This window comes from Giraffa tippelskirchi, chromosome 3, assembly GCF_054371585.1.
Source record: "Giraffa tippelskirchi isolate mGirTip1 chromosome 3, T2T-mGirTip1v1.2.pri, whole genome shotgun sequence".
Classification (NCBI taxonomy): Eukaryota; Metazoa; Chordata; class Mammalia; order Artiodactyla; family Giraffidae; genus Giraffa; species Giraffa tippelskirchi.
The window spans coordinates 19,322,618-19,341,033 of NC_137277.1; the positions used below are offsets into that span (position 1 = coordinate 19,322,618).

The window sequence follows — 18,416 nt, forward strand, 5'->3', positions numbered from 1 at the left end:
ATTCTTGCCCGGAAAATTCCATGGACAGAGGAGTCTGGTAGGCTACAGTCTATGGGGTCACAAAGAGTCGGACACGACTGAGTAACTAACACTTTCACTTTCAACACTTTCACTTTCAACACTTTCCCAGGTGGCTCAGTGGTATAGAATCTGACTGCCAATGCAGGAGATATGGTTTGATCCCTGGGTCAGGAAGATCCCCTGGAGAAGGGAATGGCAACCCACTCCAGTAGTCTTGCCTGGGAAATCCCACAGACAGTGGAGCCTGGAAGGCTGCAGTCCATGAGGTCACAAAAGAGTCGGACATGACTTTGCGACCGAGCACACACGCATGCATAACAAATTAAAAACTTTAAACTTTTAAATTTATTTACATTTTTGGATGCTCCAAGAAGCATGCAGGATCTCAGTTCCCCAGCCAGGGATAAAACTTGGGCCCCCTGCAGTGAAAGCATGGAGTCCTAACCACTGGACCACCAGAGAATTCCGTAAGTATTCTTTTTTTTCTTTAAACTGACTCAATTATTTAAAAATGTATTGTTTTCCTTAAACTCATAAAAATACAATGATGCTAAAAGCATAAACTATCCAGCTCACCCTGATATTTTATATACATATATGTGTTTTCCCAAGTATTATATGCACATGATTAAAGAATTCAGTAGCAAATAAAAAAGCTAAATATAGAGTTCCTTTCTACTGTCATTCTCAAATCTCCAGTACCTTACCCCCTAAAGTCACTTGATTTCTACACTGTTTATAACAGCAAAGGATTGCCATCAACCTACATGTCTATTAACACAGGACTAGTTAAATAAGCCACAGTACACCCACATAACAAAGCACTAAAGAAAATAGGGAACAATGCTGAGCTGTGTCACTGAGGGGGGAAAAAGCAAAATACAGAACAGTATATATAATACGCTGCCATCTAGAAACACACGATTCATATAAAACGTACAATACCTCTGTGTGTATGTACATACATATATTTGTACTTGTTTGTATATGTATAAGAGATCATTGAAAGGATTTGCTGGAAACTAATAAAGTATGTTGCCTCAGGAAGGTTTCATGATCTTAAATCAGATCGCAAGAAATGGAAATAAGTACCTGAAGCAAAGACCTGCCTCAATGGGAAGACAAGCATCCCCATTTTTCTTACTCAACACAATACTCTGCCCACTTGTTAACTGCTCCAGGGATCCCCAGTTCAAATAGATTTATTTCCTCATAGGAAAAAATATGTAGACTAATATATACGTGTTTTTTTTAGTAGTTGGAAATATTGTTTTTTTTCCTATTCCCTTCAGAAAAGCCACTTCAAATGCACTGATTTCAATTAAGATATGTCATCCTTCTTTCAGAAAACACCCTGATTTCTCCACCAACAGGTCATAAAGAGCTTCTCACCTGTACTAGCTGCTCCTTCAGCTTGTAGATGGGCAGGCTCTCCCTCTGTTCAATGATTGACATCTGGGTCTTTTTTCCATATGAAGCTTTGTTGCCCCCAAAGGCATGCTTCTTCCACTCAGGAATGTCATTGGGCATCATCCCAATACCCCTCATGTTGGCAGCAATCTGCCTGCCTTCCGCTGCAAAGGAAAACAGGCAACTTCTTATCAATCTCACTGTCCCTTCCCAACCCTCAACAGATCACATTTCTCCAGTACATTCCTTCTCTCTGCATCCTGTCTTTAAGCCATCATCTCTCCTCTGAACTATTATAAAAGCCTCCTAACTCAACACATATGTTTACTCTTAACCCATCCAATCCATTCTGCAGGGCACCCTCAATAATCCTTTGGAAATCCCACTCTGATCTTGCCACTCCCCAATTTAGAACTTTGCACCATTTCCCAATGAACGCCAGGACTCAGCCCCAATTCCTAACGCCATCTACAAAATCCTGGCGGCCACATCTCACCCCTTTCTCCATGAACTCCACCCATCACTCTGCTACAGCCACACAGGTCTTCTTTCTGACATCACAGCCTCAGCACAGGCTATTCCTGAGCCTGGAACATACTCCCCAATCCCCATGTCATCCCCATGGACAGACTAAATCCTATTTATCCTTCAGGCCTTCGTCTTCCCAGGGAAGTGATCCACAATAGCCAACCACACCTCTACTTCTTACCTAGCACTGGTTTGTGATTTAACTAATTAGTTATTCGGTAATTATCCGGTTAATATCCATCTTCCCCACTAAACTGTAAACCTTATAAGAGCAAGGACCATGTCTGTCTTCTTTACAGCTGTATCCCCACCGACCTAACACAAACAGTACTTGCTATGACTGTATCCAGCAGTCAGTTAATATTTACTACACAAAGAATTATATGAAAAGAGAAGTTTCAGAGCTGTATTATCTTTAGAATAAAAATTTTTAAGTTATTCAAAAGAAAACAGCCAGTCTAATGATTTGACCACAGTTACTAAAACATTTAAATAACAAAACAAACGAAAACGTGCTCTAACTGAAGGGAAAAACTGAATCACCAAAGTCAATGCTCAATCTTCAGTTAAGTGATGGCAATACCCTCTCCCTGTATATTTGAAGGTTCAGATTTTTTTTAAGTCCACATATCCACCCTCCCCCAGAGTCCTACCATCAGGCAAAGGATCAACCCAATGTTTGTTGAGTCCCATGGGAATAGAATCCATCTCAGCTTCCCGTTGTGCTTGCTTAAGTTCCCGCCTTTCTTTGGCCAAGGCACTCTGCATCATTGCTGCTTGGGAGAGGGAGCCATCCGGATTCTAGTGCAACAGAGGACAAGGCAACAGCAGAATGGGATCTCAGCATGCATTGAATATCCAGGAAATACAATGTAGCTTGTTAAGCCACTCAAATCTAAAAGAGAAACTCACCCAGAAGAAACTTCATATCAACATACTAGACTCCATGAAAGAAGTCGATCAACTGTACCATATTCAAAGAACATGAACAAGGACAGCAATAAATCACTGAAAGAATTGGGGATTTTGGGCTTGAAGATGAGAACCCCAAGAGAAAAGCCATATTCTTGTGTATGATCCTGAGGATTAAAATTAAGACCAATGTAGATACCTCAATAAGACATATTTAGCTCTATCTAAAGAAGTCTACTGATCAGATCCATCTGGGGATGCAATGGGTCTCAAGAGCTGGTGAATTCCCTGTCACCAACACTGTCAAGCAGACATGAGAAGACCACGTGAGATGAACATTGCAGAGGATATATGGTTGGATTACAAGCAACAGTTGGGCCTTTAAGATCCTTCTTCCAAACCCCAAATTTTATCATAACAATTCCATGAATTCTACTCACAGCTCTGCCCTCCACAACATCTAGTGCTATAGCTTTCTACTGGGAACCCCAATTGGTCAAGTGATCCTTTAACAATTGCCCTTGAACCTGTAAGGTGATGACTCAAGCCCTAAAGCCTGGACAAAGGCAGTGATGATAGATTCAGCACTCATATTTATCTCTGCTTCCTCCCAAAAACACACTAAAATGAGACTGTAAGAATTTAAAAGGCAAAAACAACAAAGTCAAGTCAATCTTCCTCTATAACAAAAACATTCTAGACCCCAACCAACTGTCACTACTGCCTCCTGTGGCCTGAGTTCTGCTTACTCAGATCTAGTAACCTGCTCTGAAAAACTGAATCGTTACTTTAGGAAAAGAAGTTCACTTGACACATCCAGGTTAGAGTTCCAGTGTTTCTCACCTTAACGATTTTGATAGGGCTCATGTCCATGCTTTGCTTGGTGTGCCCTCTCAGGAATGGAGGCTCTTCCTCAACCAGCTCGATCTCAAGGTCCTCATCTGAAAATCCCCCAAAAGAAGAATTAGCCAAAAACAAAAGACGTAAATGACCAATTGTTCCCACATAAGCCATTAATTTTCACAGGCATCAGCAATCTTTATCAAAGATAGCTCCCAAGGTCGAAACTCTAATGTGGGTGACTGTCTACCCTGCCCACCAGCCATTTCGAGGCATTTGTGCTCCAGCCGAAGAACAGATCAGAGCTTCTTTCAAAAGAAGTTAAGCCTGTGGAAAATTGTCTGATATTCTAAATGGTACTAAGGCATTTGCCATTCAACTTCATGTGGAATAACAACTCTTAGCCCACAATAGATGGGGGGAAAAAAGTTTAGTTGGATAACATCAAATGTTGGCAAGGATATAGAGCAACAGAATCTCACTTACGCTTACAGTAGTAATGTAAATTGGTACAAAAACTTTAGAAAACAATGGGGATTGCCTGGTAAAGTTGAACACATACATGTCCTGCTACCTAGTAATTCTCCTCCCACATATTCAGGAAAAAGAGACAGTCTTACACACGTGCATTAATAGACAAGTACAGGAATTTCATAATAGAACTTTTCATAAAGGCAAACAGAAAACCCCCAGAAAACAGCCCATATGCCCATCAAAAGTAAAATGGATAAATTATGGCAAATTTATACACAGAAAAACTCTACAGCAGTGAAAACGAATGAAATTTAATTATAAAAATCAACATAGATATATACTGAAAGAATAATGGTGACTCAAGAAAAAAAAGGAAGTTCAAAAACAAACTAAACAATACAGTGTTTAGGGATAGATAGGTGGTAAGATGCTAAAGAAAACCAGGAAATAAGGCAAAATTCAGGACAGTGATTACCCAGAAGAAGAAGAAGTTCCAATCAGAGCGAGCATGTAAGGGCTTCAAAGGTGCTGACAAAGTTCTACTCTTATGGCAGAAAGTGAAGGAGAACTAAAGAGCCTCTTGATGAAAGCGAAAGAGGAGAGTGAAAAAGTTGGCTTAAAGCTCAACATTCAGAAAACTAAGATCATGGCATCCGGTCCCATCACTTCATGGCAAATAGATGGGGTAACAGCGGAAAAACAGTGGCTGACTTTATTTTTTGGGGCTCCAAAATCACTGCAGATGGTGTTTGCAGCCATGAAATTAAAAGACGCTTACTCCTTGGAAGGAAAGTTATGACCAAACTAGACAGCATATTAAAAAGCAGAGACATTACTTTGCCAACAAAGGTCCGTCTAGTCAAGGCTATGGTTTTTCCAGTAGTCATGTATGGATATGAGAGTTGGACTATAAAGAAAGCTGAGCGCCAAAGAATTGATGCTTTTGAACTGTGGTGTTGGAGAAGACTCTTGAGAGTCCCTTGGACTGCAAGGAAATCCAACCAGTCCATCCTAAAGGAGATCAGCCCTGGGTGTTCATTGGAAGGACTGATGTTGAAGCTGAAACTCTAATCCTTTGGCCACCTGATGCAAAGAGCTGACTCATTTGAAAAGACCCTGATGCTGGGAAAGATTGAGGGCAGGAGGAGAAGGGGACGACAGAGGATGAGATGGTTGGATGGCATCACCAACTCAATGGACATGAGTTTGGGTAAACTCCGGGAGTTGGTGATGGACAGGGAGGCCTGGCGTGCTGCGGTTCATGGGGTTGCAAAGAGTTGGGCATGACTGAGCCACTGAACTGAACTGAATTGGGTGGTAGGTACACAGGTTTTCATTTGTTATTGTTATACAAACCATATACACTTCATTAAGGAATTTATTTCACAATTTTTTAAAAAAACTGCCAATGGGCTAAGCTTAAAAATTGTTTCCATGGCAACTCAGAAGTAATCTAGGTGGATCCAAGGTTTAGAGAACAATTACTAAAAATATGAGATCAAATTCACTCCCCAAAATACTAGAACTTCTTGTATCTTAAAAACTGATTGTTATCACCTTATATCCTAAAAACTGATCATAAGCAACAAGTATAGCAATATATAGACATTCATCAGAAAAATAAGGTTTTTTTTGCCTCCATCATGAAAGGACCCTTGTTCTTTGAGAGAAGAGCTGTGAGACCCAAGAAACAGATGAGTGTAACTACTGGTTTAAACTACAAATAAATCCTATCCATGGCTGAACTTGCCAAGTGTCCTCCCAATCCATTATCCTGCTCCATCTAACTGGCTGGTTACCTTCTTCATCATCCACTTTAGGGAGAATGCCAGTCTCTTCATCGAAGTCTGGGAACTCTTCCTTGGAAAGGACATTGGCAGCAATCATCTAGCCAAAGGATAAAAGGAAACATTTGTTGCCTGCTAGATCAACACTCTTCTTTTGACTTTATGCAAAGACTTCATGTAGGAAACCAAGGTTTTTTCCTCTGCTGACCCAAGACTGCAGGGCCTCAAACACCATATATCCCACCCCTGATGGCACATCATGCCCAAAAGCACAGCTCAAGAGTCGCATTCCCAGGACATGTTATCTGCTCCCTGACTCCATAGCACTCTGCACATTCCATATTATATAGAAGGTAAACCTTCCCAGTTATTTGCTTCAATCTGTCTCCTCCACCGGACTTGGAGTTCCTCAAGGGTAGGAACCATGATAGATTTATCCTCATAGCCCTAGTTTTCGCACAGTGGCCTGGCACACTGAGGTTTTGATGTTTACCGACAAATGATGAAAACAAGAACGATCACTCAAACAGCACTCACCACATGCAGCCATTTATCTAAGAACGTCACTTCTACTAACTCATTTAATCCCCACAATGCCAACACTGGCCCTGTTTTACAGATGGGGGCTCTGAAGCACAAAGATGTAGTATAACACGGCTCAGGATGATAAGCTGAGTGGTCTGAAGTCAGCCCAGGCCATCATGGTTCAGGGTCCACACTCATAACCATCATGCTACACCCTGAATGACTGTGGCCATAAAAGCAAAGGGCCCCAACCTGCTTGATCTCCCACTTCTCTGGGTCAGAGATGCGGGTAAGGCGCTTGCGCTCTAGTGAGTCATCCTCTACTTCAGGGGCACTGACGAGGGACAGGTGGGTGGGCCTGTCTGGATTCCTCATAGAGGTCTCCTCATTGGTCTCCCCAACAAGATTCCGCCGTCGATTTGGGTTTAGATCTTCTCCGGTCTCTTGATCCACATCCTAAGGCACAAAGACAAGGGAGAGAGCTTACTTGCCATTCTCTTATGCGTCCTTGACCATTAGATGTGGAAACCAGCTGCACAACTCACCTACCTTCATGCTCAAGCTAGTTTTGGTCCCGGTGAAGGACAGTACTTTGACCTTGACCCTCTGGCCTTTGCTCACCACATCAGCCACATTGGCCACACGGCCTTCCCGCCGGAGCTCAGAGATGTGCACCAGGCCTTCCCACCGCTTCCTGAGGGAGTCAGACACATCAGGAACATGCCTAAAATACCTCTCCCCCAACCATCTTCCACCCTTGTTGGAAATGAACAGAGGGAAATGGGTCTTAAACTCAAGAGCAAAGTTCCAAGAAACTGGCCAAACAATAAACTAGAATTACCACCTTCCCAAAGAAAAAGTTAGGGGCTAGGGTGGAAGTGGGGGGCAATAAATTCTCATCTGTGTCAACTAGCAAAAGGGCGGATCTCCTAAAGTCAGAGGAAGGAATAAATGGCTCTATGACATTTCAAATAAAAGGTCAACTTCTAACAGCCTGACACAGTCACTTTTTAAAATATGAAAATCCCCAGTGATAAAAGAAATCCTGCCCTTTGCTGGTGTCATTACCTCAGTCCCTCCAGCTGCACAAAACATCCAAACTGCATGATGCTGGTAACCTTGCCGTTGTAAATGTCCCCGATGGCAGGCTCTTCTGGGGGAGGGCGGTCCACGTGCTTATCCCGCCACCTGTCCAGATTCCGCTCCCCATACTTGTCTCGGTCTTTCCGATCTCTGGGGGGACTCTGACTTCTGCTCCTGGACCGGTATCTAGACTTCCCCTTATTCCTGTCCCGGGTCCGGGAACGTGATCGAGAGCGGGACCGGTGTCTCCGCTTATGGTCTCTATCACGTTCTCGTTCTCGCTCGCGGTCACGGTCTCGGTCTCGCTCTCGGCTCCGGCTGCGCTTCTTTTTCTTGGCCTTGTCCCTAGCAACAAATACTTGTTTGAAAAACAAAACCAGCCCAATTCCATCCTCGCCTTCCCAAGCACCTAACACAGTGCCATGCATATGGAAGGTACCCACTAAATGCTGAACTGGAGTTTCAGTAGCTATGACTGACATCCCTGCAGGCCAGTAACAGAGGAGACCACAAACGTATTCAGCCCTCTTTCAACCCAAATTTCTATCTGCTGAACATCTCAGCACTTGCTGCCTAAACACTCTCGCCAGGGAGGAATAAAAATAGATTCAACAGTATGGTACGTGGCCAGTCTAGATTCTGTAAACTTGCCCAGAGTTTTGCTTGGTTGGTCCACAATTCAACTATCACTATATCCTAAACTTGCAAAGGATAGGATGCTAGGGACAAACCGGTGCTCGGTGTCTCTGTGCTTCTCCTGGCCTGCTGCACTGGGCATCAAGGCCTCTAGTTCTTTCAGGACATCCACAGCGACTTTTACATCATCCTCATCCAGCATGGTCTACAGAGACAGAGGCAGCCACGTCAGGAGAAAAGGGGACAAGAAAAGTCCACTCTCAAGAATCTGTACTTCATGGTCATCTGCAAATCTAACAGTCCCTACAGTTCTGACCACTAATGTGAAGGAATCAGAGGGGGCAGAGATTTCCAACACAATTTGAGACAGAGGGAGAAGGAATGAGCAAAGGCTCCTGGAAGTCATTTCCACACTTGGCAAATCCCCTTTGTGCTTAATACAAGCCTTATGGTGGCAATTAGGTACCACCCCTCCCATGAAAGCATGCAAGTAGTGATTATGAACAGAAAGTAGATGTCAAAATTTTTACACAGCATTCTCCATCTCCCTCTACACTCCCTTCCCTCTTTCACCTCTTTATTTTTCTCCATAGTTCTCATTGCTATCAGCTATACCATCTACTTACTTGGGTACTGCCTGTCTCCTCCCCACTAGAGGAGTTTACACGTTCATTCCCTGCCCCAGTACCAGGATGTAATTTCCAAGAGGGCAGACACTCTAGTCTGTTTTGTTCACCACTGTACCCTGATAGTTATAACAGCTTGGCATATAGTAGGTACTAGTGAAATTAAAAAATCAAAACACTTTGAATCTGCCTGCCAGTGCAGGAGATGCAGGTTTGATCCCTGGTCAGGGAAGATCCCCTGGAGTAGGCAAGCTGCTCCAGTATTCTTGCCTGGAAAATTCCATGGACAGAGGAGTCTGGTGGGTTACAGTCCATGGAGTCGAAAAGAGCTGGACATGACTGAACACATACACAAAATACATAACAATGAAAAAAATCTAATTTTGCACAACAGGCAGTTGTTTCAGAACTTAAAGTTATTTCACACTTTTTCCATATTCCTTAATCATTGCTTCCCACAATTTCAAATCTCATTTCCCTGGAATATCTTTCTTTGAACCCTTTTAACACTACTCTACACACATTACGTGCTCAGGGAGTGACCAGACACTTTTACTTTGAAAAATACTAATATGCTACAGTGAAGGCAAACTTAAAATTAATAACTAATGAGATAGAGAAAAGGGGTGAGGTGGGGGGACATGTAGCTGCAGTAGACAAGCTCAAAATGGTATCAGTACCCGAACAGAAGGGTTGTCTGGCTGGCAAAGGACTGGGAAGAGTTCCTTCAGCTTTTCTTTTTCAGTTTTGGGCTTAACAACTGGATCTTAATTCATTAAAAGCATGAAAGGGTAAAAAAAAAAAAAGACACAATTAACATTCTTAGTGATTAACAAAATAACTTCAACATTAGATTTGCACCAAACTAAAAACATTTTTCTACATATTACTCTTATACATTACTATAAACGTAATTCAACTTACTAAAAAAAAAAATACTGATTACAAAACCCTCAACAACTATACTGGCATGGGGATAGGGAGTGTGATTCAGTATGCATTTGATTGGTTATGTCTTATTACTTTAATCTACTTGTTCAGCAGCTGCCGCAAGGTAAACAAATGCAATTCACAGGATGCTCACAACCTAAACCATACTGGAGACGAAGCTTGGCTAGAAGCTCTGCTCACCTTTGCTAGTAGAAGGTTTTGCTGGAGGCCGCATGGTTTGTATGAGACGCAGCAAGTTACTAATGAGTGAATCCTTTGAAAAGAAACAGAACAAAGATTGTCAGCTCCTGGATCAGTGCTTAAAAACACTAAGAAAAGGGGTGTCCTTTAGAAAGAGTGGTAATGCACCTGAATTTAGCTAACTGGGACAAATAAAGCAGAGTGTCAACCTGATGTGGCCCGAACCTAGTAACGTAGCCTCAGAGAAAACTGATATTTATGACTCTTTGCAGGGATGTAACTTAGTTCCCTTCAACTATTTTATTTCCCATGGTTTAGAACTACCTTTCACACCTAGACTCTTGTTTTTGACTTCCTGATTCACAGAACAAGAATGTAAGCACCCATAAAGACTTAATAATGGAAATTCTGCCCCATTTTCCTAGAAAGATGTCACAGGCAATTAAGTTATATCACCACTGCTTAGTGGCATGCAAACATCACATACTTAATGGTTCACTTTATTGGCATGTACTATCAAAATTTAAATCCAACAGTGATATTAAAACGTGGGTCTCTATGTACACATACCGTGAATTCTGCACCATTTTTGACCAGCGAAGCCTTGAAAGTATCAAAGGTGGTATTTTTCTCAGCAAGACTGATCACAAATTCAGCTGCAAATGAGAAAAGGGATTAAAACCAGGAGAATGGAGACTTGAGGAAGAAATCAGTTTCAAGTATGTTAAAAATAAAACCAGTTTGGTTATCCAACAGTCTTCAGTCTTCATAAAAACTGAAAAGCACCATTCAGTAAGAGTAGAGAAAGAATTTAGATTACCAAGATTATCCATGTACAGCCTAGTTAATCTTCATAAATAAAAAGAAGACATAGATCACCAGGCCTTTGAGTGCATGTGAGAGAGGAAGACCTCCTTGTCACAGATCACTGTACTCTTCATGAAACTGCTAGGTATGCACTCCACCACACAGATTCTAGAGGCAAGCATGTCCAAGGTCATGAGCTGATGCACACGTGCACAGGCATGCACACATGGACACAAAAGGATGCTTTCTACAGTTTCTGAAAGGACACACACGATCTATAATATATATGAGGGCCAGGCAGCTGCTGGGTGGTACAATATCCAAGTTGGTGAAAGACTCACTTGCTCCCCGCCCCCAACTTTCACAAACCTGCCTAGTTCTCAAAATTTCCAACATTAGAACTATTTATTAATTAAGAGACTTTCAGGAGAAAAGTGCATTTTATGATAGATTGAGAAAATAGCCTCAACTTCTAATGATTTCAGTTGGACTTTTTCTTTTGGTCATGCCATACGGCTTTCAAGATCTTAGTTCCCCAGCCAGGGATTGAACCCAGGTCCCCGGCAAGGAAAGTATGGCGCCCTAACCACTGGACCACCAGGCAATTCCCTTCATTTGGATTTTAATCCTAAAAAATAATAATGGTAACACGGAAGATCTGGATAACCAACTTATAAACTAGTACCACATACCATTTCCATGGCATTTCCAAAGGCATTTCCATTGCCTTTACCTTTTTTATGATGTTAAGTGAAAGCCAGATGCCATCAGGTTTTTTATTTAATAACAAGTTAATAACAACAGTGCCAATGGTTAAGACTTCTCAAACATCTACTACATTCCAGCCAAGTGCTAAGTGCTTCACATGGGTTACCCCCATGGTTCTCACAATAACCCTTATAGGTAGGTAGTACTATTGTCCCTGTTTCACAGATGAGGAGGCTGAGGGTTTGAGACAATGACCTACCCCAAAATAATTGGTAGAACCAGAACTGGAATCTAGAAATCTGATTTCAGAGCCCAAATTCTTTAGAGAATGTGGACAGAGAACTAAATCACAAGGTGCTAGTCATACAATGCTCAAAAGAGCCAATCCTAAAGCAGTCACCAGCATTCACACTGTAGCTGTCATTAATGAGGATTTATTTTTAATGTTTGGAATTATATGAGGACATCATATAACTGAACTATCAAAAATGAATCAGTAATTAAAAACAAGCTCATTGTTGAAAACAGGAAAAATAATGACACTGATTTAAATGATAATACATCAAGGTCAGAATAAAAAAATCAAGTCAACAAGTAAAACACACAAGAAATAAATATATAACTTTCTGTTATTAAAACCAACTCTGGCAACTTAGCTTTTTTGTTACTAAAACCAACTCTGGCAATCACACTTTTCCAATATTACTATTTTTAATGTTACTGATTCCGTAAATCTGTGTTTAACACTGTGATACTGTGATTTACAAGAAGAAACACATATTTGGTTTCCATCCTTGGCGTGGAGCTCCTAAACCCTTGGAATTTCCTAAATGCAGAGAATAAGTTATTCTTTTTTTTTTTCACTTTTCTGTGATAACCTTAGGAAAGCCCCTAGGTAACTAGGATGAGGGTTAGTTGTCAAGGAAACCAATCAAGAGACTAGAGGGCTGGAACTTTCAGCCCCACCCTGATCTCTGGAAGGGAAGAGCGGCTGGAGATTGAGTTCAGTCATCAATGGTTGGATGGCATCACTCATCCATGGACATGAGTTTGAGCAAACTCTGGGAGACAGAGTTTGGATGGGGAAGCCTGGCGTGCTGCAGTCCATGGGTCGCAAAGAGTCGGACATGACTTGGCAACTGAACAACATCATCAATGGCCAATGATTTAATCAGCTGTGCCTATACAACGCGAGCTGTGCCTATATAATGCATACAAGTATGTGCTCATACAATGAGGCCTCCATAAATACCCAGAGAGGGTTTGGAGAGTTTCCAGGTTGGTGAATGCATGGAGGTTCAGGGAGAGGGGGGCACTCAGAGAGCATGGGAGCTCCTCTCTCCTTGTTACATACCTTCCATTTAGCTGTTACATCCTTTTATAATAAATCAGCTAGTAAAATGTGTCTCTGAGTTCTGTGAGCTGCTCTAATAAATTAATCAAACCCAAGGAGGCGGTCATTGAAACCTCCAATCTATAGCAGGTGACAACCTGGACTTGCAAGTGGCCTGTGAAGGTGGAGGTGGGGCAGTTTTGGTCTCAAGAACTTTTTATTTCCTCTAAAAAGGGCTAAGGCACTAGTACTCTGTAGCTTAAAAGAGAGAGGGAAACAATGTAAGCCCACTGAGGGAATCTATCTTGTACTCTGCTGTATTCCTAATCCCCCAGCTCAATGAACATTTGGTGAATGAAGGAACACATTACCCAGAGAGATAGCAAACTGACCAGTCTATCACCCCATTATCAAAAAGAGTAAACTGAGAAAAAATTACACAAGATAGACACATCTTGATGACAGGCAAGAGAAAAGTGAACTAAAATACACAGGTGCTACGTGGTAACCCTGTGAAGAACACAGTATCATTCCTATTTCACAGATAAGAAAAACGGCTGCAGAGAAACTATGTATCTTACCCTAGATCATACTTGTAACCTCCCTGACCCCTCTTCCTCATGCATGTGTCCGTTTATTCCATCTCTCCAACTGATGGCTTTATCTTCATTTAGAAAACAGAACTGTCAAATGGGAACTCTCTCCCTCATCTCCCTACCACCTATCCCTAAATCCATATGCATTTAAAATCACATTCTGCCCTCCTTCCGGTTAACATGAAGCATCCCTGTGCCTATCAAGTCAATTCCTCCACCCATGCCCTAGACCCCATCCATCCCTCTGCCTCCATGAGAATTCCACCTGCCTGCAGCCTGAGCTGTGGGGCCCTAGTCTTTTCCATTTCCTCAGTTTGTATTCTCCCCATGTGCATTTTGTCCCAAGACGTCTAATGTTTGAGAGACACTACAAATTGGTGCTTCAGAGACAGTATAAGCATGAATGGTTAAGAGCCCAGTTAAAGTTACAGACTTGGATTGCAGACCAGGCTCACTCACATTTGATATGTGATCTTGAAGGGGGTTACTTAATTACTCAGAGCCTTGTTTTCCTAATCTATAAACAGAAAATACTATCTCACAGAGTGCTATGAAGAGCAAATAACATAAAGTAAAACACTAAGCATAGTATGACACGTAGTGAGAACTCAGTAAGTGGCTGCCATGAAAAACATCATCATCATAACCATCATCATGTGACTCTACATTGTTGCTGTTAACGCTGTTTAATTACCTGGGGCTGGGGGGACGGGGGGGTGCTGGGGGGGGGACTGGGGGGAGGGGGAGGAGTAGGAGGGCAAAGGGGGAAGCAAGCAGCGACTGCCGCTCCGGGTTTCACTGACAGTTCTGGGAAAACCGTTCTAACAGCTTGGCCTGGAGAATTCTCAAGAGCACGCCACGGCCGCAGGTGCCCCGGGCCAAGTCTCTGTGACAGACAGACACACGGACCCACACGCTCGGCCCATCAATCCCCTTTCTCCTTCCGCCTTCCTCGAGCCCAAACCCAGAGGCCGCACGGACCTCCGCAGACTCACCCAGATCCTTGTCGTTGATACCCAAGTGATTGTCCAGCTCGGTGCAAACCTTTGACACCAAAGACAGATACTCGAGTTTGGCGAGTTCTTCCGCGGGGCCTAGCTCTGTCCCGGGTACGGCTCCCGCCACGGCCACAGCCACCGCCATGGCTACGGCTTCCCCCGGCCCCTCACAGCGGGCCTTCGAAGCTACCCCCACCTGGCCCCCTCACTGCCGGCCCTCCGACCTACTCCCGCCCCTGCTCCAGTTTCAACTTCCGGGTCGGCGCACCTCTCTTTTGTTTACGATAAATCGAAACCTCCAGGAACTTGTCTTGACGTAACCGGATGGATCATAGAGATCAGACAGGAAGTGCTCGAGGAAGGGATAGCTGAATGGGTTACTCAGCACGCTGACGGGCGCCCTCTATAGGTCGGCAAGCTTCTTGCCCGGCTTTTAGGCACGAAAACATACACTCTCCACGCGCTTCCGCCCTGAGTCGGCAGAGGGCGACCGTGGCCTGCGCAGGGCGAGCAGAGGAGCGGGGCGCCGCCACCTCCTCCCGTCTCCTCCCCCCCACCCCCCACCCCCCACCCCCCACCCCCCCCACACACCCGCCGTGCCTGCGCTTTAGAAGTCTTGAAAAAAAAAACGAACCTGAATTCAACTCTGGAAAAGGCAAGATTAGCTTAACAGGAGACCCCTATATTCCTGGGGCTTTGCACCTGCTCGGATCATGACGATTCCAAGCGATTCTGTAACAAATCAGCAGGCGATGGAGCCTGGTTCTATCATTAACTCACTTTACAGATGAAGAAACTGATGCTTCCACTACCTAGCTGAGTGACCTTAATCTCTTGGGCCTTAGTTTTCTCATCTGTAAACTTGGATGATATTGCTCTAACTGGGTTTAGGTGATGACCAAATGAGATAACTGTACAAGGATCCTGGTTCATAAACACAGTACAATGGCAGTTGCTATAATCCCAAAGCTGAGACCGTGGTCACCATCAAGTCTGTCAAGCATAGATCCCCAAAGTCTGAGACACCAGAGAGCCACCTGGCTCCTCTCCTGTGAAAACCCCTCCTCAGCCCCCAGTTTTCCAGATGCTAATACCCTCAGTCCTCTCAGAACTTGTTCCCTCAAATATTAGCTGCGCTGTGAACCCAAAGTCAGTAAGCTCAGGTCTCCCAGCTTCTGCTTCAGGTCCCCTTTTACTTTGTGACAACCTGTGGTGAGGTGAGGGGCTTCCCAAGTGGCTCAGTGGTAAAGACTCCGCCTGTCAAGTAGGAGACGCGGATTCGATCCCTGGGTCTGGAAGATTCCCTGGAGAAGGAAATGGCAACCCTCTCCAGTATTCTTGCCGAGGAAATCCCATGGACAGAGGAGTCTGGGGGGTGTCCGTCCATGGGGTCGCAAACAGTTGGACACAACTTAGCAGCTAAACAGCAGCAGCAGCAACATGGTGAGGTGAGGATTTTCCCACACCCCACCGCTCTGCATGATGAATGAGGAAACAGGAGGTGCCCCCAAGTGCCTTTTGATGGCCTTCTCATCAAAAGGGAGGGAGTCAAACCCTTTTGCTTTTAGCTTCAGGGTACATTACACTACTGCATCTTTGAACTCTGTTCTTTCACCATCTCACTGCAGTTCTCATCACTTCCAAGAGCTCCATGTTTTCAGGATCGTAAGGATCAGCACTGTACCCTCTGTGTTCTTCCTACTCCCCTTTCGCTTCCTCTTTTCCCACATGAATGGGATGGAAAATCTTGCACCTGGATCAACAAACTCAACTTGCCAGCTTGGAGCAGGGCTACCTGGGGCTTATTCCACTGAATTCTTTTCTTTGTGCTTCAAAATATATATACATTTATGTTCTGCTTTCCTCCAATATTTAACTGGATGGGGGGAAGAAAACATGGAGTTTGTTTTGTTTTAAAAGCTCTGAGGGAAGAAAGGCTATAGAACCATAATATGTAGTAGTGGTAAGAGTACTATAGGAAAACTACAAAAACTTTTTTAATTTTGGGGGGAATTATTGAACACACATCTCAATAGTAAATAGTAACAACAAAACATTGATTTTATTTGTGTATGCCATTAAGTACAGATTTTCAGAAGTCAAAGTTTTTTATGCAATACACATATACCCTATAATACCAAGGGATGCTTTTTGAAGCCAGAGGAGAACATTAAGTACATAGATACTGATAAATTGATAGCCCAAACACACATTCGTGTGGAATCTTCCTCTCTCTCCCCATGAAAGACACTGAACCAAATGTAGTATAAAAGTGAGCTCACGGCAGGAAGGGAAAAATTGGGAGATTGGGATTGACATATATACACTACTATATATAAAACAGATAATTAATGAGAGCCTACTATATAGCACAGGGAAAAGAATCTAAAAAACAGTGGGTATATGTATGACTGATCCACTTTGCTGTACACCTGAAACTAACACAACATGGTAAATTAACTGTATTCTAAAAAAATTTTTTTAAGTGAGTTTATTCTTACGAGGGTATTTTGTATAGCACAGGAAATACAGCCAATATTTTATAACTATAAATAAAGTATAACCCTTAAAAATTATGACTGTGAATCACCATGTTGTACCTCTGAAACTTACATAATAATGTACATCAACTATACCTCAATAAAAAATAAATAAAATAATTTTTTAAGTGAATTCATTCTGGGAATTCCCTGGCAGTCCAGTGGTTAAGACTTCTCGCTTTCAATGCCAAGAACCTGTGTTCAATCCCTGGTCCAAGAACAAGGATCCCTCAAGTCACACAGTGTGGCCAAAAAACAAAAGTGAATTAATTCACATTGAATATATTTGGATATATTCTGGATCATCCTTTGAATATATTTCCAAATATTATACCAGATAAGTTCTTCCCTGGCAGTCCAATGGTTAAGACTCTATGCTTCCACTGCAGGGGGTGTGGGTTCCATCTGGGAAACTAAGATCCCATGTGCTGCAGGGTGCGGCCAAAAAAAAACAAAAAGAAAGAAATATTATACCAGGTACAATTATTGCTCATCAGTATTATATTACTTTCCTTGGACAGCCTCCATTTGGCTTCTTTAATACAGCTATTGATGGTTCCCAGTAAATAACCTGCCTCACAAGACAATATTTAAAATATTGAAACAAATAGCTTATGCTTAATCACTACCACCACCCATCATGGATAAGAAATGATTTCCCACCCCGATCCAATAGTAACAAGGGCTTTGCTTTTATGCCTATTCTTAGACTGATATATATGTTCAACTCTCACCGCGATTCCCACATATTTCTGTTTTGTCCCAGAGACTGGTCCCAGCTGCTGGCCTTGGGATAAGAACTTGGGGGTTGAGGGAAAGTAGGAAGCAGAGAAGAAAGTCTTGAGCTGCTGGGCAATCCTAGACTAGATGGGGGAGGGCAGAAAGAACATAAGTGTGTGGAGTTGATAGATGGCATCCTTGGGGAAGTTGGTGAGAAAAACCACCAGACTTCCTGTCACCAAAGCAAAATGGTGTTGCTGCAAACAAGACAGCTCTGACTTTTTCTGCTGGGATCTTAGGGGAAAACACCTCTGCTCTGGAAGCCAAAATCGGAATGATTTGCTTGGGGCTTCCCTGGTGGCTCAGACAGTAAAACCATCTGCCTGCAAAGCGGGAGACCTGGGTTCGATCCCTGGTTGGGAAGATACTGGAATACTCCAGTATTCTTGCCTGGGGAATCCCCATGGACCGAGGAGCCTAGTGGGCTACAGTTCATGTGGTTGCAAAGAGTCAGACATGACTGAGTGACTAAGCACACACACACATATAACTGCCACTCAACTGTCCTTGTTATTAATGCAGTGAGACTTCAGGAAAAAAATGCCACCTGCTTCACTGATCTGGGACTTCCCTGGTGGCTCAGACAGTAAAGCGTCCGCCTACAATGTGGAAGACCTGGGTTCGATCCCTTGGTTGGGAAGATCCCCTGGAGAAGGAAATGGCAACCCACTCCAGTATTCT

At 43.1% G+C, this 18,416-nt stretch overlaps 1 protein-coding gene across 3 annotated transcripts in view; it reads right to left on the reverse strand.

Moving 5' to 3' along the window:
• Positions 1-14,664, reverse strand: part of DHX8 (DEAH-box helicase 8) — a 28,652-nt gene extending 13,988 nt beyond the window's left edge. For 2 of the 3 annotated variants that reach the window (XR_014078918.1, XM_081577327.1), the window contains exons 1-12: positions 14,413-14,664; positions 10,544-10,629; positions 9,974-10,046; positions 9,523-9,608; positions 8,312-8,421; positions 7,566-7,925; positions 7,047-7,191; positions 6,750-6,953; positions 5,985-6,072; positions 3,715-3,812; positions 2,613-2,760; positions 1,414-1,595 (exon numbers count right to left, since the gene is read on the reverse strand). Coding sequence is in view for 2 of the 3 variants with exons in the window: in XM_081577327.1 (XP_081433453.1) it covers positions 1,414-1,595; positions 2,613-2,760; positions 3,715-3,812; positions 5,985-6,072; positions 6,750-6,953; positions 7,047-7,191; positions 7,566-7,925; positions 8,312-8,421; positions 9,523-9,608; positions 9,974-10,046; positions 10,544-10,629; positions 14,413-14,560 (1,728 nt within the window). In the remaining variant the exon portion in view is untranslated. Of the gene's footprint in view, positions 1-1,413; positions 1,596-2,612; positions 2,761-3,714; positions 3,813-5,984; positions 6,073-6,749; positions 6,954-7,046; positions 7,192-7,565; positions 7,926-8,307; positions 8,422-9,522; positions 9,609-9,973; positions 10,047-10,543; positions 10,630-14,412 lie in introns of all 3 variants that reach the window. The other variant, XM_081577328.1, reaches the window with a different exon arrangement.
• Between the last annotated feature and the right edge of the window lie 3,752 nt (positions 14,665-18,416).